Genomic DNA, 24,352 nt, shown 5'->3' with positions numbered 1-24,352 from the left:
CATAAGTGTGAGTGGGGTATTAAAGTCTCCCACTATTATTGTGTTATTGTTAATTTCTCCTTTCATACTTGTTAGCATTTGTCTTACATATTGTGGTGCTCCCGTGTTGGGTGCATATATATTTATAATTGTTATATCTTCTTCTTGGATTGATCCTTTGATCATTATGTAGTGACCATCTTTGTCTCTTTTCACAGCCTTTGTTTTAAAGTCTATTTTATCTGATATGAATATTGCTACTCCTGCTTTCTTTTGGTCCCTATTTGCATGGAAAATCTTTTTCCAGCCCTTCACTTTCAATCTGTATGTGTCCCCTGTTTTGAGGTGGGTCTCCTGTAGACAACATATGTAGGGGTCTTGCTTTTGTATCCATTCAGCCAGTCTTTGTCTTTTGGTTGGGGCAATTCAACACATTTATGTTTAAGGTAATTATTGATAAGTATGATCCCGTTGCCATTTACTTTATTGTTTTGGGTTTGAATTTATACACCCTTTTTGTGTTTCCTGTCTAGAGAACATCCTTTAGTATTTGTTGGAGAGCTGGTTTGGTGGTGCTGAATTCTCTCAGCTTTTGCTTGCCTGTAAAGCTTTTGATTTCTCCTTCATATTTGAATGAGATCCTTGCTGGGTACGATAATCTGGGCTGTAGGTTATTTTCTTTCATCACTTTAAGTATGTCTTGCCATTCCCTCCTGGCTTGAAGAATTTCTATTGAAAGATCAGCTGTTATCCTTATGGGAATTCCCTTGTGTGTTATTTGTTGTTTTTCCCTTGCTGCTTTTAGTATTTGTTCTTTGTGTTTGATCTTTGTTAATTTGATTAATATGTGTCTTGGGGTGTTTTGCCTTGGGTTTATCCTGTTTGGGACTCTCTGGGTTTCTTGGACTTGAGTGATTATTTCCTTCCCCATTTTAGGGAAGTTTTCCACTATTATCTCCTCAAGTATTTTCTCATGGTCTTTCTTTTTGTCTTCTTCTTCTGGGACCCCTATGATTCAAATGTTGTAGCGTTTAATATTATCCTGGAGGTCTCTGAGATTGTCCTCATTTCTTTTAATTCGTTTTTCTTTTTTCCTCTCTGATTCATTTATTTCTACCATTCTATCTTCTAATTCACTAATCCTATCTTCTGCCTCTGTTATTCTACTATTTGTTGCCTCCAGAGTGTTTTTTATTTCATTTATTGCATTATTCATTATATATTGACTCTTTTTTATTTCTTCTAGGTCCTTATTAAACCTTTCTTGCATCTTCTCAATCCTTGTCTCCAGGCTATTTATCTGTGATTCCATTTTGATTTCAAGATTTTGGATCAATTTCACTATCATTATTTGGAATTCTTTATCAGGTAGATTCCCTATCTCTTCCTCTTTTGTTTGGTTTGGTGGGCATTTATCCTGTTCCTTTATCTGCTGGGTATTCCTCTGTCTCTTCATCTTGTTTAAATTGCTGAGTTTGGGGTGTCCTTTCTGTATTCTGGCAGTTTGTGGAGTTCTCTTTATTGTGGTGTTTCCTCGCTGTGTGTGGGTTTGTACAGGTGGTTTGTCAAGGTTTCTTGGTTAGGGAAGCTTGTGTCGGTGTTCTGGTGGGTGGAGCTGTATTTCTTCTCTTTGGAGTGCATTGAAGTGTCCAGTAATGAGTTATGAGATGTCTATGGTTTTGGGGTGACTTTGGGCAGCCTGTATCTTGGAGCTCAGGGCTGTGTTCCTGTGTTGCTGGAGAATTTGCTTGGTATGTCTTGCCCTGGAACTTGTTGGCCCTTGTGTGGTGCTTGGTTTCAGTGTAGGTATGGAGGCGTTTGATGAGCTCCTGTCAATTACTATTCCCTGGAGTCAGGAGTTCCCTGGAGTCAGGGTTTGGACTTAAGCCTCCTGCTTCCAGTTATCGGTCTTATTTTTACAGTAGTTTCAAAACTTCTCCTTCTATACAGCACCATTGATAAAACATCTACGTTAAAGATGAAAAGTTTCTCCACCGTGAGGGTCACCCAGAGAGGTTCACAGCATTACATGGAGAAGAGGGAGGAGGGAGTTAGAGGTGACCTGAATGAGATGAGGTGGAATCAATAGAGGAGAGAGTGGGCTAGCCAGTAATCACTTCCTTATGTGCACTCCACAACTGGACCACTCAGAGATGTTCACAGAGTTATACAGAGAAGAGAAGAAGGAGGGAGGAGACAGAGGTAGCCAGGAGGATAAAAGGGGGGAATGAAAAGGAAGGAGACAGATCCAGCCAGTAATCAGTTCCCTAAGTGTTCTCCACCATCTGGAACACACAGAAATTCACAGAGTTGGGTAGAGTAGAGAGGGGTTAGGGAGGAGACACAGGCGACCTGATGGAGAAAAAGGAGAGTCCAAAGGGAGAGAGAGCAGTCAAGCCAGTAATCTTGCTCCCTAGTGAAAAATGGGTACTGAAGACTGGGTTCTTAAAGGTACAAAATTGGTAACAAATACATAAAAGCAAAAATTAAAAATCTAGAGTAGAGTTTAGAATTTCAAAAATACAGTGTTAAAGAAAAGAAGAAGGAAAAGAAAGAGAGAAAAAGAAACAAACAAAACCAAACAAAGTTACAAAAATTATAAAGAAAATATAGGTACAAAATTGATAACAAATACCAAAAAGCAAAAGTTAAAAATCTAAAGTAGAGTTTGGAATTTCAAAAATACATTGTTAAAAAAAAGAAGAAGAAAAAGAAAGAGAGAGAAAAAAAAAAAAACAAAGTCAAATAAAAATTATAAAGAAAATATAGGTACAAAATTGATAACAAATACCAAAAAGCATAAATCAAAAATCTAGAGTAGAGTTTGGAATTTCATATATACAATGTTATATAAAAGAAGAAGAGAAAGAAATAGAGGAAAAAAAAGAAGTCACAAAATTATTTAAAAAAAAATATAGGTACAAAATTGATAACCAATACCAAAAAGCTAAAATTAAAAATCTAGAGTAGAGATTGGAATTTCAAAAATACAATGTTAAAGAAAAGAAGAAAAAAAAAAAAAAAACAAGGTCACCAAAATTATAAAAAATATATATATGAAGTTTGCTTTAAAAAAGTCTTTTTTTTTTTTTTTGCAAAGTAATAGTAGGTTATAAAAGTGAAAATTAAAGGAATAATAGAGGACTTAAAATTTTTTAAAAATTAAAAAAAAAAGAAAGAAAGAATGATTGTAAAAATAGTAAAAATATATCTAGGACTTTCTCTGGTTTTGTTGTGGGTATTGTGGGGTCAGTTCATTTTCGGCTAGTTCCTTGGTCTGACTTATATTTCTCAAGATCTATAGGCCCCTTCCTATGTAGTCAGTACTAACCACAAGGTTTAATCTATTGCCTGTAGCTTCCAAGGCGGTTCCCTCTGTTATAGCTTCTTCTGTTTGCTGGTTTCTTCAGTGTCTGGTTTCTGCCCTGACACAAAGGGGACGGTGGTGGACACTTTTTTTTTTTTTTTTTTAGGCTCACTTGTTCAGTCACGCTGTGGGGAGGGAGGGACGCTGCAAACAAATAACACTGGCGCGTGCTCGCAGTGCCTCAGCCACACTGAGTCTGCCCCCGCTCACGGCACGTGTAGCCTCCCTGCCCACACTGCTTAGGCTTTAGGTTGCTCCGCTGGGAACCATCCGTGGCCGGCCCTGGGCTGCATGCACCTCCCAGGTGCAAGCCGCTCAAGTTCAGGCACTCGGGTAGTCCTCAGAGGCACAGACTCGGTTGGGCCTGCGTTTTGTGCCCTTCCCGGTCAGAGCAGCTCAGGTGATGAGGTGTTTGGCAAGCGCAATTGCTGCGACTTATCGCCTCCCTGCCGCTTGGTTATCTAGGTGTGCACCGGCACACCTTCTCAGGCAGATGTTGACCGTCCAGACCCCCAAGAAGTTTTAGTTAGCAATGAAGCCTGCTTACAGTTTTATAGATAATGTCTCTCTGGGGCTGCGATTGCCCCCTTCCGGCTCTGGCTGCCTGTCACCGGAGGGGGATGGTCTGCAGCCGGCTATCTCTGTTCAGTCCTTTGTTCCGTGCGCGGGCCTGGCGGTGTCTTAGGTTAGGGCTGGCTTTTCGCGTGGTAGATATCCCACAGTCTGGTTTGCTAGCCCAAATTATTTCATTCAGATAGTGCTCAGGGTATTCAGGCCAGATTCTTACTCTAAGCGATGCAGCCCGTGCTGCACCTCCCTGCCCAGTCCCCGCTTGCTAATGGCGTGTGCAGGCGTCTGTGCTGCTTCTCCGCTGGGGGAGTTACCGTAGGGCTTGCAATCTGCGGGTTTTATTTATTTATTTTTCCTCCCTGTTATGTTGCCCTCTGTGCTTCCAAGGCTCGGCACAGATTCTGCAGTGAGATTTCCTGGTGTTTGGAAACTTCTCTCTTTTTAAGACTCCCTTCCCGGGACGGAACTCCATCCCTCCCTCTTTTGTCTCTTTTTTTGTCTTTTATATTTTTTCCTACCTCCTTTCAAAGACGTGGGTTGCTTTTCTGGGTGCCTGATGTCCTCTGCCGGCATTCAGAATTTGTTTTGTGGAATTTACTCAGCGTTTAAATGTTCTTTTGATGAATTTGTGGGGGAGAAAGTGTTCTCCCCATCCTACTCCTCCGCCATCTTCTCATATTCTTTGAATACTCAGATATAGGACAGCTGAGATACTCAGATATAGGACACAGAATAGTTCTATTCTGAATTTTTCAGTAATCTCCCAACTGTTTTCTATAGTGGCTACACCAATTTACAGTCCTACCAACAGTATTTGGGAGCATACGAAGGTCTCCTTTTTTCCACATCCTTGCCAACACTTGCTATTTCTTGCCTTTTTGATAACAGCTATTCCAACAGGCATGAAGTAATATCTCATTGTGGTTCTGATGTGCATTTCCTAATAATTAGTGATGTCAAACATCTTTTCATATGCCTGTTGGCCATCTGTATGTCTTCCGTAGGAAAAAAGTCTATTTCAGATATTCTGTCCATTTTTTACAACCAAGTTATTTTTCGGTGGTTGAATTATATGACTTCTTTATATATTTTGTATATTAACACCTTATAATATGTACATTTACAAGTGTCTTCTCCCATTTAGTAGGTAATCTTCTCATTTTGTTGATGATCTCTTTTGCGGCTATTTCTCTTGCCCAAGGAGACATATCTAGACAGGGATTGCTAAGATCAAAGCCAAACAGTGTGCTGCCTATATTTTATTCTAGAAGTTTTATGGTTTCAGGTCTTTCATTCAGGTCTTTAATCCATTTTGAGTTGATTTTGGGGTATAGGGTGAGAGAGTGTGTAATTTCACCTATTTCCATCTTGGCTGTCCCCAGCACCACTTACTGAAGAAACAATCCTTTCCTCATTGTATGTTCTTTGCCCTTTTGTTATAACTTAATAGATTTTATATGTGTGAGTTTATGTCTGGGTTCTCAATTCCATTCCATTGACCTATATACGTTTTTCTGCAAATACCATGCTGTTTTAATTGCTATACTTTGTAAACAGAGTGTGTAATCAGAAAGTGTGGTCTCTCCAGCTTTGTCCTTTTTCTCGGGATTGCTTTGTCTATTTCAAGTCTTTTGTGGTTCCATATAAATTCTAGTTTTTTTTTTTTTGTTTAATTTCTGTGAAAAATATTCTTGGTATTTTGATAGGGATTGCACTAAATCTGTAGATTGCTTTAGGTCATATGGACATTTTAACCATGTTAACTCTTCCAATTCATGAGCACAGAATATCTTTCCATTTATTTGTATCTTCTTCCATTTCAGGTCTTTTACTTCCAGGTCAAATTTATTCCAAGGTATTTGATCTTTTTGTGGCAATTATAAGTAGAATTGTTTTCTTAATTTTTCTTTCTGCTAGCTCATTGTTAGCATAGAAACATAGCACATTTTTGTATGCTAAATTTATACCTTCCAACTTCACTGTATTCACTGATTATGGCTAATAGTTCTTTGGTAGAATCTTAAGAGTTTTCTATATATTAATATAAAATCATGTCATCCACAAAGAGTTTTACTTCTTTTCTGAAATGGATACCTTTTATTTCTATTTCTTGCCTAATTGCCCTTGCTAGGACTTCCAATACTATGTTAAATAAGAGTGGCAAGAGTCTTGTTCTGGTCTTGTTCCTGATTTTCAAGAGAGAGCTTTCAGTTTTTCATGACTGAGTGTGATATTGGCTGTAAGATTACCAAATATGACCTATATTATGTTTATGTATGTCCCGGCAATCAAGATTCCCAGGAGAAATATCAACAACTTCAGATATGCTAATGACACCACCCTTAGGGCAGAAAGTGAAGAAGAACTAAAGAGCCTCTTGATGAAAGTGAAAAAGGAAAGTGAAAAAGTTGGCTTAAAACTCAACTTTCAGAAAAGTGAGATCATGGCATCTGATCCTATCATTTCATGGCAAATAGATGGGTAAACAGTGGGAACAGTGACAGACTTTATTTTGGGGGGTTCCAAAATCACTGCAGATGTTGACTGCAGCCATGAAATTAAAAGACGCTTACTCCTTGGAAGGAAAGTTATAACCAACCTAGACAGCATATTAAAAAGCAGAGACATTACTTTGCCAACAAAGGTCCATATAGTCAAAGCTATGGTTTTTCCAGTAGGTATGCATGGATGTGAGAGTTGGACTGTAAAGAAAGCTGAGCCCTGAAGAATTGATGCTTTTGAACTGTGTTGTTGGAGAAGACTCTTGAGATTCCCTTGGACTGCAAGGAGATCAAACCAGTCATCCTAAAGGAAGTCAGTCCTGAATATTCTTTGGAAGGACTGATGCTAAAGCTGAAATTCCAATACTTTGGCCACCTGATGTGAAGAACTGACTCACTGGAAAAGACCCTGATGCTGGGAAAGATTGAAGGTGGGAGGAGAAGGGGCTGACAGAGGATGAGATGGTTGATAGCATCACCAACTCAATGGACATGAGTCTGAGTAAACTCCAGGAGTTAGTGATGGACAGGGAGGCCTGGCATGCTGCAGTCCATGGGGTCACAAAGAGTTGGACACGACTGAGCGACTGAACTGAACTGAACTGATGTTCCTTCTACATCACTTTATTGAGAATTTTTATCATAAGAGGATGTTTAATCTTATCAACTGATTTTCTACGTCTACAGAGATAATTGTATGTTTTTTATCCTTCAATTTTTTTATGTTCTGCATCATGCTGACTGATCTGCATATATTGAACCATTTTTTTAATATTTACTTATTTATTTTTGACTGTACTGAGCCTTAGCTGTGGCACACAGGCTTAGTTGCCCCATGGCATGTGGGCTCTTAGTTCCTCAACCAAGGATTGAACGTGTGTCCCTTGAATGGGAAGGTGGATTCTTAACCACTCGACTACCAGAAAAGTCCCTACATTGAACCGTTCTTGCGCCTCTGGAACAAATCCCATTTGATCATGGTACACAAACCTTTTAATGTATTATTGGATTTTCTTTGCTAATATTTTGTTGAGGATTTTTACAACTATGTTAATCAGAGATACTGAAGTATGTTCATCACTCTGTGTGTGCGTATACACGTGTGTTGTCTTTGATTTTTGTATTAGGGTGGTGCTGTCCTTGCGAAATGAGTTAGAAAGCATTCCCTTCTATTACATACTTTGGAAGAGTTTGGGCAAGACAGGACTTAAAGCTTTGACTATTTGGTAGAATTCACCTGTGAAGCTGCCTGGTTCTGGACTTCTGTTTGCTGGGAGCTTCTGACTACTGTTTCAATCTCTGTACTAGTGATCAGTCTATTCCGATTTTTAATTTATTCATGATTCAGCCTTGGACAGTTGTTCAGTTCTAAGAATCCGTGCATTTCTTCTAGGCTGTCCAATTTGTTGGCATACAGCTGTTCATAATCTTCTCTTGTAAGCCTTGGTGTTTCTGTGGTGTACATTGTTATTTCTCCTCTTTCATTTCTGATTTTACTGCTTCTTTCCTTCTACTGACTGGCATTTCTTTGTTCTTTTTCTTCTAGTTCCTTTCAGTGTACGTTCAGATTGTTCACTAGGATTCTTATTGCATCTTGAAGTAGGCCTGTTTTGCTACCTTTCAGTGTACGTTCAGATTGTTCACTAGGATTCTTATTGCATCTTGAAGTAGGCCTGTTTTGCTACCTTTCAGTGTACGTTCAGATTGTTCACTAGGATTCTTATTGCACCTTGAAGTAGGCCTGTTTTGCTATAAACTTCCCTCTTAGTATCATTTTTGCCACATCTTGTAAATTTTGGTATGCTGTCTTTTCATCTTACTTTAATCTTCAGGTGATTTTGTATTTCTCCTCTTCATTGACTTAACAGTCACTCCGTAACACTTTGCTCAGTCTCCACATATCTGTGATTTTTCCAGCTTTGTTCTTGTAGTTGACTTTTAGTTTCATCCCATACCATTGTGATCAGAAAAGATGCTTGATATGATTTCAGTCTTCTTAAATGTCGTGAGATTTGTTTTGTGTCCCAACTTATGGCCTACCCTTGAAAAAGTTCCAAGAGCGCTTGAGAAGAATGTGCATTCTGCCTCATTTGGATGGAATGTTCTGTACAAATCTATCCAATCCATCTGGTCTAATGTTTCACTTAAGGCCCAGTTTCCTTGTGGATTTTTTTGTCTGGATGATTTAGCCATGGATGTAAAAGAGATGTTGAAGTCCCCCACTATTATTGTGTTGCTGTCAATTTCTCCCTTTAGGTCTGTTAACAATTATATATATTTGGGTGCCCTTATGTTAAACGAATATGTGTGTGTGTGTGTGTGTGTGTTGTGTGTATCAACCACTATGACAGTATGATGTTTTCTTGATAAATTGCCGCCCCCCATCCCTTTATTTTTACATACCATCCATTTTGGTCTCTTGGTAAATTTTTTGACTTTAAGTCTATTCTGTCTGCTATGAGTATGGCTTCACCCACTTTCTTTTGGGGGCCATTTCCTTGGAACATCATCTTCCAACCCTTCACTCTTAGCCTATGTTTATTTTTAGGGCTGAAATGAGTCTCCTGGAATCTCCAGTAACAAATTGGTTCTTGTTTTTTAATCCACCCAGGCACTCTGTGTCTTCTGAGGGGTGATTTCACTCCATTCACATTTAGGGTAATTATTGATGAATGAGGACTTAGCATTGCCATTTCATCTTTTGTTGCTGGTTTCTCTGTATCATTGCTGGTTTCTTTTTCTTTGTGTTCCAGCCTGTCATCTTGGTTTTGTGGTTTCCTATGATATTTTTTCACAGTTTCCTCCTTTTTTATGTTTCATGCCTCTGTTCTAGATTTATGTGTTGTGGTTACCATGAGGTTTGTATAAAACATCTCATAGATAATCCTTTTTCTGCGGATAGCATCTTATCTTCATTTACGTATAGGGTTCTTGTCCTTTCCCCGCTTCTCCTTTTCTATTTTTGTTTTTTTCAAATTATCCCTTTAACCTTTATGCTATAATAAATTAAAACTGATTCTGATAAACAGTTATAATTTTCTGATTCTATTCATATTTATCAACTTAGTTTTCTGTCCTTTTACCCTTTTGGTTCTGGTAGAAAAACTCCTTCAACATTTCCTATAAGGCATGTCTAGTGTTGGTGACGGAGAAGGCAATGGCACCCCATTCCAGTACTCTTGCCTGGAAAATCCGATGGATGGAGGAGCCTGTTAGGCTGCAGTCCATGGGGTCGCAAAGAGTCGGACACGACTGAGCAACTTCACTTTCCCTTTTCACTTTCATGCATTGAGAAGGAAATGGCAACCCACTCCAGTATTCTTGCCTGGAGAATCCCAGAGATGGGGGAGCCTGGTGGGCTGCCGTCTATGGGGTTGCACAGAGTAGGACACGACTGAGGTGACTTAGCAGTGTTGGTGAACTCCCTCAGTTTTTATTTATCTCAGGAAGTCTTTATTTCACCTTTATATCTGAGTGATAATATTTCTGGATAAAGTATTTTCAGGTGACATTTTTTATCTTTCAAATATCATTCTCCTCCTTCCTGGCCTATAGACTTCTTGCTGAGAAATCTGCTGATAGCCTCTGTGGGTGTTTCTGGAGCAGAGGCACTTTTTATCATCATCCCCTCATCCCTGGCCTGCCTTTAAAATTAATTCTTTGTCATTGATTTTTGATAGTTTTAAGATAGTTTGTCTTAAAGAAGCTCTTTTCGCATTGAGGCAATTAGGTGTTCTCTTAGTTTCAAGGACTTGTATACCCAATTTCTTCTGAGGTTTGAGAACTTCTCAGCTTTGATTTCTTTAAGGAATCTCTCTGCTCCCTTATCCCTCTCCTGTCCTTTTGGGATACACATTACCCTCATGTTTACCCTTCCCATGAAGCTGGATAGCTCTCATAGAATGTCCTCATTTTTTATGTCTTATTTCTCTTTCCTATAATACTTGCTTCATTTATAGATTTCTGTCTTTGAACACACTATTTCTCTCTTCCATATGGTCTGAAATATTTCCAGTGCTTTCTAATGCATTCTTTATCTCATTTATTGAGTTCTTCAGCTCCAGAATTTCTGCTTGATTCTTTTTAGAGTCTTTAGTAGCGTATTACTTCTGATCACTAATTTTATTACTGAGCTCATTGAACTGCCTTTCTGAGTTTTCTTGTTGCTCTATGAATTTCTTCATGACACCTCTTTTGAATTTTTTGTCAGTTAAATTGTGATATTCCATGACTTTAAATTTGGCTTCTGGAGAAATGTCATTTTCCTTTTGTGGTATGGTGTTACTTTGGTTCTTCACTTGGCGCTTGATGTGTTGTTCCTGTCATTACATCTGAAGCAGTATCTTTCTGCTTGATTCTGATTCAACAGGGCAGAAATTCGGTCTTTTGTTTTCCAGTAGGTGGCGCAATAGCACAAGTTTATGGTTTTCCTTACCTGCTGCCTCCAATTACACCTGCGAATTGGTCCATTCTATCCTCTCCCACTTCTGTCGGAGGAGTGGCTCTGTCTCCTCCTTATTGCTTCTTGTGTCTCCAGGGGCCACTGAGGCCTTCCTGCTCCCAGTGTCACTGGCTGTGCTCTCGCCCCTGGTGCCCAGCATCCCTGAGCTGCAGACTCTGCTGCCACAGGGGAGGACACTGGCAAGAAAGATCAGGATTGGACTGGCACCTCAGAGGCCAGGGCTGCTTTCCCTCACCCCCTGTTGCTATCTGTTCTCTGGACGACCGGCTCAGCTCCCACAGCCAGAGAGCCAGGCTGCTGCTCCCTAGCTCTGCCTTCCCTCTGCATTCGAGTCCACCCAGCTTTAAATGTACAGACGCAGAATTTTCCACCATACTGGTGTGTTGAGCAGAGGCACTTTTGCTGAACTGCAAATGCTTTACTGGGTGTAGACCGAAGGGGAGCTTTTTATTCCACCATGTTGCTGATGTCACTCTGATATAACTGATTTTAAATAGGTCCAGATGTTGGATTTGGCAGACAAAGAACTCAAAATGACTTTACAAATATGTTCAAAGAATTAAAGTAATTCTTTAAATTAAAGGGAAAGATATGCTCAATGAATAAATAGAGAATCTCAACAGAGAAATCGAAACTATACATAATAGAAATTATACAGGTCAAACCTATAATAACTGAAATCTTTAAATAGGCTCAATGACAGTTTGGAGATGGCAGATAAACTTGAATACAGATCAACAGAAATTATCCAACCAAAAAAGAGGGAAATGTTTGAATAAAAATGAACAAAATTTCAGAGACTACAAGACAATATGAAGCACCCCAACATACATATAACTGGGATCCCAGATAAAGAAAAGAGCATAAAAATTTGAAGAACTAATCTCCAAAATCTTCCCAAATTTGGTAGGAAACTGGATTCAAAAAGCTCAACAAAGCCCCAAAAAGATAAATGAAAATAAAATCACTCCTAGGAAAATCACAGTTAAACTGCAAAAAAGCTAAAGAGAAAGACTTGAAAGCATTCAGAGAAAAATGCCATTTTATGTGTGAAGAACAACAATAAATTAATTGCGGACTTCTCACCAAAGACTATGAAAGCCAGAAGATACTGGAACAATATATTCAATTTCTGAAGGAAAAAAGGTATCACTAACTATTCTATAACTGGATAAACAACACTTCAAATACATAAGTTAAATAAAGACATTTTCAATAAACAAAACTTCAGAGACTTTATTGCCATCAACTCCCTACAAGAAATTTTAAAGGAAGAACTCTAGCCTGAAGGGCAACTGGAACCTATACAAAAAAATTTTAATGGTAAATATCTGGATAAACATTTCTAAATTATATATTTTTTCTTTACACCTTTAAAAGATATAACTATCTAAATTAAAATTTATAAGTCAGTAGCAACAAGTTTATAACAAACATCTAATTTACCAACACAACAATAGCACTATGAAATAATAGGTACATAAAAATAAACTATTGCAAGGTTTCTATATTTTACCTGAAGTAATTCAATATTCACTCTAAGTTAATCTAAGTTTAAGATGCATATGTAATCTCTAGAGCAACAACTTTTAAAAGTACAAAAATATAAAGCTAGAATGCCAAGAAAGAAATTAAAATGAAACAGTAAAAAATATCTGATTAAAACAAAATAAGACAGGAAAAGAAGAACAGAGAAAAACAAAAAGAAACAGAAGACATAAAACAAATTGCAACAGAGAAGATCTAAGTACAACCATATCAATAATTAAATGGAAATAGACTAATATTCCAATCAAAAGACAGAGATTATTAAAACTAGATTTAAAATCTAAGACCCAATTTTATGCTGTCAACAAAACACATGCTTTAAATATAAAGACATAAATGATTAAAAGTAAAAGGCTAGGAAGAATATATTCTATGCAAACAGTAAGCAAGAAGATGAAGTGGCTGTAGTAATAGCAGAGAAAATAAATTTCATAACAAGAGATATCACTGAAGACAAGTGGAGGGCTAACAAGAGATATCACCAAAGACAAGTGGAGGGCCACTTCATAATGACGGAATGGTCAACACATCAGACAAATATAGCAGTTATAATTTAGATGTGATTAATGACAAAATTCCAAAATACATGAAGTACAAAATACACAAAATACAGACAGAACTAAAAGAAGAAAGAGGTGAATCCACAATCACAAATACCTTAACATACTTCCCTCAGTATATTCCCTGATTGTATATTTACATACTTAACATACTTCCCTGATTGTATATTTACAATCAGGTAAATATATTAGCAAGAATATTGAATGACAGTATCAATCACCTTAATCTAACTAACACTTCAAAACGTGAAACCCAATACCTGCAAAATACACCCACTCTTTCGAGTCCATATGGAGTATATACCAAGATAAACCCCATACAGGACTATAAAACAACTCTCAATAGGTTTCAAAAATATTAAAATGTTAAGACTATATTATCTTATTGCAACAGAATTAAATTAAAAATCAACAAAAAAGAAAACATCTGGAAGTGCTCACAAATATCTGGAAATTAAAAACTTACTTTTAAAGAAATCGTAAAAATCATAAAGTAAATTGGAAAATACTTTGAGCTGAATTATAATGAAATTTGGTAAATGATAAATTAGGTTGCACTAAAATTTAAAACTTCTGCGCTCTGAAAAAATTATGCCAAAATGAAAATGTTTTCAAAATATATCTGATTAAGAACAGAGAGCTATAACATATAAAGAATATTCAATGCTCAGTAATATTAATAAGAAAACAAACAACCCAATAAAAAAATAGGCAAAAATATCTGAACAGAAACTTCACCAAAGAAGATATATGACCATCAGAAAAGCACATGAAAACATGATAATACCATTAGGAAAATGCAAATTAAAATCAAAATTAGATATCAGATACCAAATTGCAGAATGACTAAAATTAACAATATAACACCGAGGACAAGCAAGCATGTGAAGTGACTGGAGCTCTCAAACACTGATGATAGCAAAGTCTATGTAACTATTCCATAGAAATACTTTTATTCTGGCTCTCCAAAAAACAAGCTAATCCAGAAATAAGCAGTACAAAAAAAAAAAGTTTTTAATTGTCAGAAAAATACTTTTTATTTACTTAATTTTCTATTCATTTGATACTTTTTAAACTCAGTTTTTGGGTGACTAACAGTCAATTGCCACTTAAAAAAATCAGTTCATGGGTCATGGGTGAAAACGAGACCTAGTAAGCAGCTTCAGAGAAAGTGAATGTGAAACTATTAGTCACTCAGTCGTGTCTGACTCTTTGCAACACCATGGACTGTAGCCCATCAGGCTCCTCTGTTCATGGAATTCTCCAGGCAAGAATACCGGAGTGGGTTGCCATTTCCTTCTCCAGGGGATCTTCCTAACCAAGGGATGAAACCCAGGTCTCCCGCATTGCAGGCAGATTCTTTATCGTGTGAGCCACCAAGGAATCCCAAGCAGAGATTTGGGATTTGTAGAATCATCAGATTTGTAGAATTCATGAGAAACGAAGAGGAGGCAGAAATCCAAGCACTGAGTCTGATCTGCCTCAATTCAACAGCTTAATATCCTCCTTCCCTGCCATAGTTCTGGGTCTGTCTTGAGATGAATGAGACATCACACCCAACCTCTGCTTGATTCTCTTGGAACAAAGTCTGGGATATCATGGAGACCAGCAGCAACAGCCGCACTGGACAAGACCAAGGCCAAGCTCTTTCTGCCCCTAAACCGTGGCTCACACATCAAGTCCAAATCTATTAACAGTTTTTGTTACTGTTAGTAGGACATTTATAGCACAAAGGATTTTGCCACAAACTGAAGATAAGCCATTTGGTAGAAGATGACAACAAATGGGTTGCCCGAGAAAGAGGAATTACCAAAATACTTCCTCTTTGAGGATTCTCCAGATCCCTTGGTTTATAAATGAATGTCTAAAGAACACGGCCACCCAAGGAGTGAAGCAGGACATCAAAATCGAAGGACAAACGGCTCTCAATGCCCCAGGAGCTGACAGACACAGTGCCTCTGCCTCGATGACTGACTCTGACAAATAATGACCTACACGACTGGTTTGTGTGAGACACAAGTTGTCTCACACCACACCGAGGGAAGGGAAAAAGTGAGAAAGGCCGATCTATTCCATCCTGGACACGTGGAACAGATACCCATGTGAACGCAGCTCAAAACCACAATAGTAGCTTTTGTATCCCCAGGGAAAAACACTTAACTAAGACAATAGCATATCTGTGGTGATGTACTTGGAAATTTTGTTTTTGCTAAAATCCAGAACTTTGTAAGAATTAAACAATAGGGCTTGACCAGCTGAGTCAGAGATGTTGACAGAACTTTCAAAGAAACTATTAAAGAAAGCAATGTTAAAGAAGAGCGTGATCCCTTAGACAAAATAGCACAAGTTTCACACACCCTGCTCCTCACCTCCCCTAAATATAAGTCCCAGGACTTTACCCTAACCTCGCTATCGTGGCCGACCTCCCTCTTTTCTGAGGTAATGTCTATAAATCTTGGCATCCAGTGTGCCTTTGCACCACATGTCAGCTATTAGCGATGGTGTTTTTCCTGACAGCAAACTGGTAACATTAAAGAAAAGAAAGGAATAGCATTGTGCTTGCACAGTCATTTTACAACCATTAACGGCAACAACCATCTTACAGGGGACGTGGCACTATCTGGGAACCCAAGGGCCCTAATGGATCTTCCTCCTCTTTGCCAGTAAAACGAGAAACGTGGTGAAAACGAAATCCATACCTCGGGCTTATTTACATGACAGCTGAACTAGTGACACTTCTCGCGCCAGAAGATTCTCTCCAAGGAACGTCTGTGCTCAGGGCGTCCTCCGAGCAGGCAGGCACCCGGAGCCTCCCCGCAAGCCTGAAGGGGTGGTGGCCCCACGTGGCCGCACGGTCCTCACCTTTCCTTTTGGTTGTGTAAAATCCAACAGCTGCTCCATCTCGCCACAGAATCTTAGCCTCCTCCTTCACAGAGTGAGGTAAAAAAAACATGTCATCATCATCCAAATTCCTTTCTAGTCTTCCAAAAATAACGACGTTCAGAATGAAAAGCACAATCCTTTCCCCAAATGACTGAACCTTTGAAGGAAAAACAAAAAGAACATCTAAGTGAGACAAGTAGGGAAAGTCAGACACAATAAATTCGATGCTTGGAATCAACCCACACGCCAGGGGCCAGGTGTGGGCTCCCCACCACGCAATTCTTCTCGTGCTTGAGATCAAAACTGGGGATCATAGTTTCTCACGGAGGTTTTCTCAACCCTGGCCTCTCACACCCACCCTGGCCTCCAGGAGCAGGGAGGAGGGCCAGAAAGGCCCCCTTGGTCTCCAGGGCCACAGACGTGGAGTGTGAGGGGACAGAGAATAATCAGTCACATATCAGTGAAACAGGAGGTGACTTCCAGGCAAGCCATTTCAGCAGAAACACTGGATGTGTCCAGAGAGAAACCCAATCTGCCATATCTTTAACAACAGCTCCAGAATTCTGATGCTCGGAAGGAAGGTAAATAATAGAGGGTCATTACTGGTGTGCAGTTGCTACACCAAGATCAACTGATTTTCAATGACTTGTGACAGATTTTGAGCACATACCAGTGTCTCAACCCCACAGAGTTACTGGAACTCGAGGCCCAGCCCATCCTAAGGCTACATATGGAACCATCTCTCACCCATTGCAATGTCACGACAATTGAGGAACTGTACTGTGGTCAAGGTCAGGCCCACAAAAGGGCTTCATCGTTAACAAGTCAAAATGACTTCCTGTTCCTGCCTTTCAGCATTTGCTGCATTCATATAGCTCACGGCTGGCACAGTTCAGTTGCTCGGTCGTGTCCGAGCAACTGCAGCATGCCAGGCTTCCCTGTCCATCACCAACTCCAAGAGGTTGCTCAAACTCATGTCCGTTGAGTCGGTGATGCCATCCAACCATCTCATCCTCTGTCGTCCCCTTCTTCTCCTGCCTTCAATCTTTCCCAGCATCAGGGTCTTTCCTAATGAGTCAGTTCTTTGTATCAGGTGGCCAAAGTATTGGAGCTTCAGCTTCAGCATCAGTCCTTCTAATGGATATTCAGGGTTGACTTCCTTTAGGATGGACTGGTTGGATCTCCTTGCAGTCCAAGGGATCTCAAGAGTCTTATCCAACTCCTCAGCTCAAAAGCATCAATTCTTTGGCACTCAGCCTTCTTTATGGTCCAACTCTCACATCCATACATGACTACTGGAAAAACCATAGCTTTGACTATATGGACCTTTGTTGGCAAAGTAATGTCTCTGCTTTTTAATATGCTGTCTAGGTTAGATATAGCTTTTCTTCCAAAGAACAAGCGTCTTAATTTCACGGCTGGCACAGGTGGTACAAAGGAAGGCCTCCTGCACCCACAGCAGACATAACTAATCAATCCCCATTCTATGTGACTGAGCCCAGATACAGTATAAATTCAGCCCTCTGGACAACTACAAGAAACCACTAAAATGTGGCTGCTGCTGCTGCTGCTAAGTCACTTCAGTCGTGTCTGACTCCTAGCGACCCCATAGACTGCAGTCCACCAGGCTCATCTGTCCATGGGATTTTCCAGGCAAGAGTACTGGAGTGGGGTACCATTGCCTTCTCCGCTAAAATGTGGCACTTGAGGTAAAACCAAACAGCCAGTGACACAATGACAGTATTATTAGATTTTACTCAGACAACATTCCCATATGACAGCCTAAGGGCCTGGGTGTTTATCACCCCTTCGTATGCACCACGATGAAATCAGCAAGAGTATTATTAATGCCTGGGCTGAGACTGCCACCCACATGCTACCATTTGATTCTTACCAGCCACGAGGGAAATCCTGGTTTACAGGTGAGGAAACTGAAGCTCAAAGAGGGTAAGCAGTTACATTTATTGATTTCACTGCCTCGTTCACAAGAGGACTTAAGACAGTTGGATGAGGGCTCTGCCAAAGGCAGGCCAGGTCTGAAACCCCAGACCAGGACTTCTGAGCCCCAGGCCAGTGGACCCGCTGCAGCCCAGAAGGCTGCTCCCTTCTGCATTTTCATCCATTAGGGCTCTGGGAGAGGGAACTGCTGCTGCGTGCATGCTCAGTTGTGTCCGACTCTTTGCAGCCCCCTGGACTGTAGCTCACCAGGCTCCTCTGTCCATAGGATTTTCCAGGCAAGAATACTGGAGTGGGTTGCCATGCCCTCCTTCAGGGGATCTTCCTGACCATCACTTCTCCTGCATTGCAGGCATTTTCTTTACCACTGTGCCACATGCGAAGTCCGTAAGTTTGACATAAATATGATGCTTGGTTTTATATTTAATGTGTGCTGTGCTCAGTCACTTCAGTCGTGTCCAACTCTTTGTGACACTATGGACTGTAACCCACCAGGCTCTGTCCATGGGATTCTCCAGGCAAGATTACTGGAGTGGTTTTCCATTTCCTTCTCCAGAGGATCTTCCCTACTCAGGGATCGAACCTGAGTCTCCTGGATTGCGGACAGATTCTTTTACTGCTGAGCCACCAGGGAAGCCCTTTATATTTAATACTTGACCCTTAAGTATTTATCATCATCATCATCATTTGTGGTTGTGGCTTCTCGACTTAGATTTGCTGGGAGAGCTTCAGCAACTCACAGTTCGTTTCAGTTTGTTTCTTCCACAAGTCAAGGGAGAAGACTGCCTCAGTGGTCTCTCAAACACTTGTATGTTTTTCAGATGCTTCAGTAATAAAAATAAATCAGCTTGCGGCCCTCTAACAAATGGCATGAAGTGCTTAGTCCCAATAAACTTATTAATTGGCCCAGAATGCAAACTATTTCACCTTCATCTGGAGCCAAATCTTAGATGAGAAAAAGATTTGCAAAAGCTGCACCAGCTTAACTCTGAGAAGCCACCCCAATTTTGTATTTCAGACAGTAGCAGCCAAATCAAGTTCTGACTTTAAGAATAACTAGTTCATCACGAAACCCGACGCGTGTGATGTGGGAGGTTATATTTTTCAACTTATAAAACCAAAAAGTTCAGAGGAAAGCCAGAAGAGAAAAACAGATTGCATCTGGCAGAAGGGAAATAACCAATCAAAACCTGGCAGGAGAAAAAAGGAAAAAAAGAAAATGCACTTAATTTGTCCAATTTCATTATGGGGGTGGGAGGGGAATGTGTGACATGTGATTCTGACTTAGAGACATTTCTGAAAACAAAAAAACTAAGATCCAGTTCTAATCCCTCAATTAGGGCCACTAATGATGTTCACAGAAAGAACACTAAGGAAGCTGGGTTTCAGTTTGGTTTGGTAATTTGTGAAGAGCTGGCTAAGAAATAGAATGCAATTAAAAGGAAAGAAGTCAAGACCCCGTGTTCTATAAATTGAGAGGAAAACTATCCCCACACACAGATGGGGCAGACAGATCTTTACAACCTGGTTCATTAAGTGGAATTAACACTCAGTTTCTGTTCACAGCATTAGCCACATTTTCAGAAAATGTGAGGGCTTTCCTGGTCTAAATTTAGAATGGATACACAAAGGAAGTTACCACTCTTGCTCTGGGAAAAAAACTATATAAAAATATATATATATATATATATATGTATATTTAATGTATGTATATTTAAAAACAAACCAGACTCTTCCTGGAATTTAGACCACCCAGTCGCTCATGCCACCTGCTTCATCTATGGCCAGTGACACACACAGCTATGTCAGGCAGCCTCACTGAGTACATCATGCTTATTTGCTGAACCTCCAGCCACCATTAATTTACTGGAAGAAAGCCCTTTTCAAAATAATATCTATCAAATCAATTAAAAACAGACCTGAAAACGTCTGCCATTTGTGACAATATGGATGGAACTTGAGGGCATGGTGCTGAATGAAATAAGGGGGAAAACAAACAGTGTGTGGCCTCACCTATACATGTAACATTAAACGGCCAACCTCACAGCAACAGAGGCCAAGTGGTGGTTGCCAGGGTCTGGGCGTGGGGAAAAGGGAAAGATGATCAGTAGGTTCAAACTTCCAATAATAAGATGGAAAAGTTCTGGGGGTCTAATACACAGCATGCTGATTGTAGCTAATGATACCTGTAATTATATACTTGAAAGTTGCCAAGAGCATAGGTCACCACACAAAAAGAAATGGCAATTAGGTGATGTGATGCAGGTTTAACTAACACTGTGGTGGTCATCATTTTGCAGTGTATCAGTGTATCAAAGCAAGACTGAGCACCTTAAACTTGTTCTTTACTCGCTAAGTCGTATATGACTCTTTTGCGACTCCATAGACTGTAGCCCACCAGGCTCCTCTTTCCATGGGATTTCCCAGGCCAGAATACTGGAGTGGGTTGCCATTTCCTCCTCCAGGGGATCTTCCAGACCCAACTACTGAATCCACGTCTTGGCAGGCAATTCTCTACCATTGAGCCCTCCTTTAACTTCCACAGTGTTATATGTCAATTGCATGCATGTGTGCTAAGTCACTTCAGTCATGTCTGACTCTTTGTGACCCTGTGGACCGTAGCCCGTCAGGCTCCTCTGTCCATGGGATTCTCCAGGCAAGAATACTGGAGTGAGTTGCCATGCCCGTCTCCAGGGGATCTTCCCAGCCCAGGGATTGAACCCATGTCTCTTACGTCTCCTGTATTGGCAGGCAGTTTCTTTACCATTTGTGCCACCTTATACCTCAACAAAGCTGGTGGAAGTGATAACCTTGAAACATACTTGAAAAAGATAACCCATAGAAAGGGGAGAAATATTTGCTAACAATATATGCAATAAGAGCTTGCATCTATAATATGGAAAAACTCTTACAACTCAACAGTAAAAAGTCAATCCAATTAAAAAGCGGGCCAAGGATTTTAATAGCTACTTTCCCCAAAATGGACAAAAAGTACATGAAAAGATGCTGAACATCCTTAGCCACAGGGAAACTTTACCCTTGCCATCCTCAGTCTCTATAAAGCCACAGCACCTCAAAGCCCACCAGGCCTGCCATCAGAGAGGCTAGAGTTGTGTCCAGTTAAATTACTTACTAGCTATGTGGCTCAGCTTCAACTTCTTTGTCTACAAAGCAAATACCTTAAAGATTTTGAAGTCAGATAATCTCTGTCAAAAGTCTAGGTAATACACAGGCTAGCATCTAGCACAGTGTCTAACTCATGCTGCTGCTAAGTCGCTTCAATCGTGTCCGACTCTGTGCGACCCCATAGATGGCAGCCCTATCAGGCTTCTCCATCCCTGGGACTCTCCAGGCAATAACACTGGAGTGGGTTGCCATTTCCTTCTCCAATGCATGAAAGTGAAAAGTGAAAGTGAAGTTGCTCAGTCATGTCTGACTCTTAGTGACCCCGTGGACCGCAGCCTACCAGGCTCCTCCATCCATGGAGTTTTCCAGGCAAGAGTACTGGAGTGGGGTGCCATTGCCTTCTCCAAAAAGCACCAATAAATCTACTGGAATGTAATAAAACTTCCCTACACACTAGAGAGATGATGTGGATTAATGTTTCAGAATTAAGACAGGAGAGGCCACTCAAGAAGGCGAGAGAGATTTACCAATAGACAGATATCTGTTACATATAGCCATTAACACTATTTTTCTTGAAGGTGGGGTGTTATATATGGAACAGTGCCCACCAAAAAGATATTAAAGTCCTAACCCCCAGTGCTGTGAATGTGATTTATTTGGAAAAAGGGTCTTGACCGCATCAAGATGAGGTCATTAGGGTGGGCCCTAATCCAACATGACAGGTGTCCATATAGAAAGGGGGAATTTGGACAGAGCCAGACAGGGACAGAGGGATGAGGGTGGGAAGATACAGGGAGAGCACTGCTGAGAAGCCAAGGAAAGCTGAAGTTAGGAGACACGCCTGGAACAGATTCCCTCACCAGCCTTGGAAGAAACCAGCCCCACCAACACTGTGCTTTTGGACTTCCAGCCTCTGGGACTGGGAAATAACACATGTCTGTTGTTTAAACCACCCAGTCTGCTGGCACTTTGTTAGAGCAGTCCTATAAAACGAATCCACAGGGGTAGACTAACTTACTAACATGAGAATAAGTATGCTGACCTTTACAAACACTTACAATCACAATATCCACTTAAATTTGCAATGCCTCACCTTCATCAGACCTTCTCTTGAAGGATTGGAGGTTCTTAGTACATCTTCAGTGGCCCACCAGGACTGCTTCACATAAACAGCCACAACTGAAAGAGAAAGCCAAGAGAAAATGATGAGGTGCACATGGCCATCAAAGGGGCAGTTTTATCAGCTTGCAGCCACTGTCAAGATGCAAAGGAAAGTTTACGTGTGAGAAGAGATGATGTTTCTAGGATGAGTTGTCTGAGAGCACTCACCAGGACAGAGCGACCAGTCTCACCTGAAAGGGCTTCAGAGCTGTCTGCAGAGATGGCCTGTTAACGACCCCAACACAGGACGTACCCCAGTGCTGTTGGGGGCAAGAGGCTACACAGTAGTACCGACAAATTCAATGGGTGAGAATTACATTTTTTTTTTAAAGTCCAACTATATGACCCAACTTGTAACTCCACAAATTTAGGCAAACCCAACATTATCTAAGGGCATGGAATGACCCCTCATTATCCTGGGTGCTGGGTTTGGCATTGGCTTCTTTTACATGCTTTTCTTTCATTCTCACAATGAAATTGACATCTGCATTCTTCTGAGGACACTGACATTCTGAGAAGGAAAGGCAACCAGCAAGGAGGGCTGAGGTCAGGTCCTGCCCTCAGACCCGGGACTCCAAGCTTAATGCTCTTTCCAAGATGGGTCAGTTGTAGATGGGGAAACTGTGCAGGGGTGGTGGGGGTCTTTGGGTAAGAGAACTCTGGGGCTAGGACCTACATGAGAGGGAGGGTGGAGACATCTCTCCCACCCTACTCCTGCCCCCACGTTCTGAGACAATCACTGAGACCTGTTGATTCCACCCACTCTGAGTTTGGACATGGGGGCTTCCCTGGTGGCTCAGACAATAAAGAATCCACCTGCAATGCAGGAGACCTGAGTTTGATCCCTGGGTCAGGAAAATCCCCCGGAGAAGGGAATGGTTACCCACTCCAGTATACTTGCCTGGAGAATACCACGGGCAGAGGAGCCTGGCAGGCTACAGTCCATGGATTTGTAAAGAATCAGACATGACTGAGTGACTAACACCTGCTGCTTAGTAGAGGTGATCCTGGAACACCCTCAGACTCACCAGGCCCCAGCTTTGTCATCGGAACTACCCAGGCTGATCAGCCAAGGTGGCTGACAAGTTCGGATGAGGATCAGATGTGAAACAGGCAGCACAGGGCCAAGCAGGTAGGGGCACCCAGCATCTGCTAATTAACACGCCAGTTCCTCCCTGCTTCTGCTGCAGCCACCAGGCCCCATCATCCCACCTGCTGCCTCCCGACAGGATCCACCCCCCAGAGCTCTGGATGCCCACTGGTCTGTCCCCACCCGTCCCCTGTCCCAGTCTCCCCTGCCAGTCTTTCCATCCTAAGGGGCTGCTCCAAAGGCAAATCCAGTCATGGCCTCCGCCTCTTATCTCCCAACAGAGCAGCTCTCCTTTCATGGCTTAAAAATCACATTTTAAAACATTAAAGTCACTTTGGCTGCTTTCTGGCAATTTTTTTTAAAGACTGTTTTTTAAGAGAAGTTTTAGAGCTTCCCTGGTGGCTCAGCGGTGAAGAGTCTGCTCGCCAATGCAGGAGACATGGGTTTGCTCCCTGATCCAGGAAGACCCCAAATGCTGCAGGGCAACAAAGCCCCTGCACCATAGCTATTGAGCCTGTGCTCTGAAGCCCAGGAACCATAACCACGGAGCCCACGTGCTGTAGCTACTGAAGCCTGCGTGCCCGGGAGCCCATGCTCTGCAATAGGATAAGCCACCACAATGAGAAGCCTGCCCACCACAGCGAGAGAGTAGCCCCCACTCTCCGCAACTAGAGAAAAACCCTTGCAGCAACAAAGACCCAGCACAGCCAGAAATAAATAAACAAAATTATTTTTAAAAGAAAGTTAAGTGCTTTTAAAAGAGAAGTTTTAGGTTCATGGCAAAATTGAGAGGAGCGAACAGAGATTTCCCATATTCCCCCTCCCCGGACACACAACCCTTGTTATCATCATCTTCCACCAGCGTGGGACACTCGTTACAACCAATGGACCTAAACTGACACTTCATGATCACCCAACGTTTCCATCAGGGTTCACTCTTGTACATTCTATGGGTTCGGACAAATGTATCATCACACGTACCTATCACTACGATATCACACAGAGTATTTTCATTGCCCTGAAAGCTGTCTGTGCTTTGCCTGCTCATCCCTTCTTACTACCTCCTACCCCTGGCAACCACTGATCTTTTTCCTGTCTCCATAGTTTTGCCTTTTCCAGAAGTTCATGTAGTTGGAGTCGTACAGTATG

General features: G+C 41.1%; 1 protein-coding gene across 1 annotated transcript in view; it reads right to left on the bottom strand.

Annotated features, from left to right (window-relative positions):
- FAM169B (Protein) overlaps nt 1–24,352 on the bottom strand; it is a 77,840-nt gene that overhangs the window by 26,566 nt on the left and 26,922 nt on the right. Inside the window, exons 6-7 of the mRNA XM_005907391.2 lie at nt 22,046–22,131; nt 15,850–16,027 (exon numbers count right to left, since the gene is read on the bottom strand). Of these exons, the coding sequence (XP_005907453.2) occupies nt 15,850–16,027; nt 22,046–22,131 (264 nt within the window). The remainder of the gene's footprint in view (nt 1–15,849; nt 16,028–22,045; nt 22,132–24,352) is intronic.

The sequence above is a fragment of the Bos mutus genome, chromosome 21 (assembly GCF_027580195.1).
Source record: "Bos mutus isolate GX-2022 chromosome 21, NWIPB_WYAK_1.1, whole genome shotgun sequence".
In the NCBI taxonomy this organism is placed as follows: Eukaryota; Metazoa; Chordata; class Mammalia; order Artiodactyla; family Bovidae; genus Bos; species Bos mutus.
This window is presented reverse-complemented; position numbering and strand designations above follow the sequence as displayed.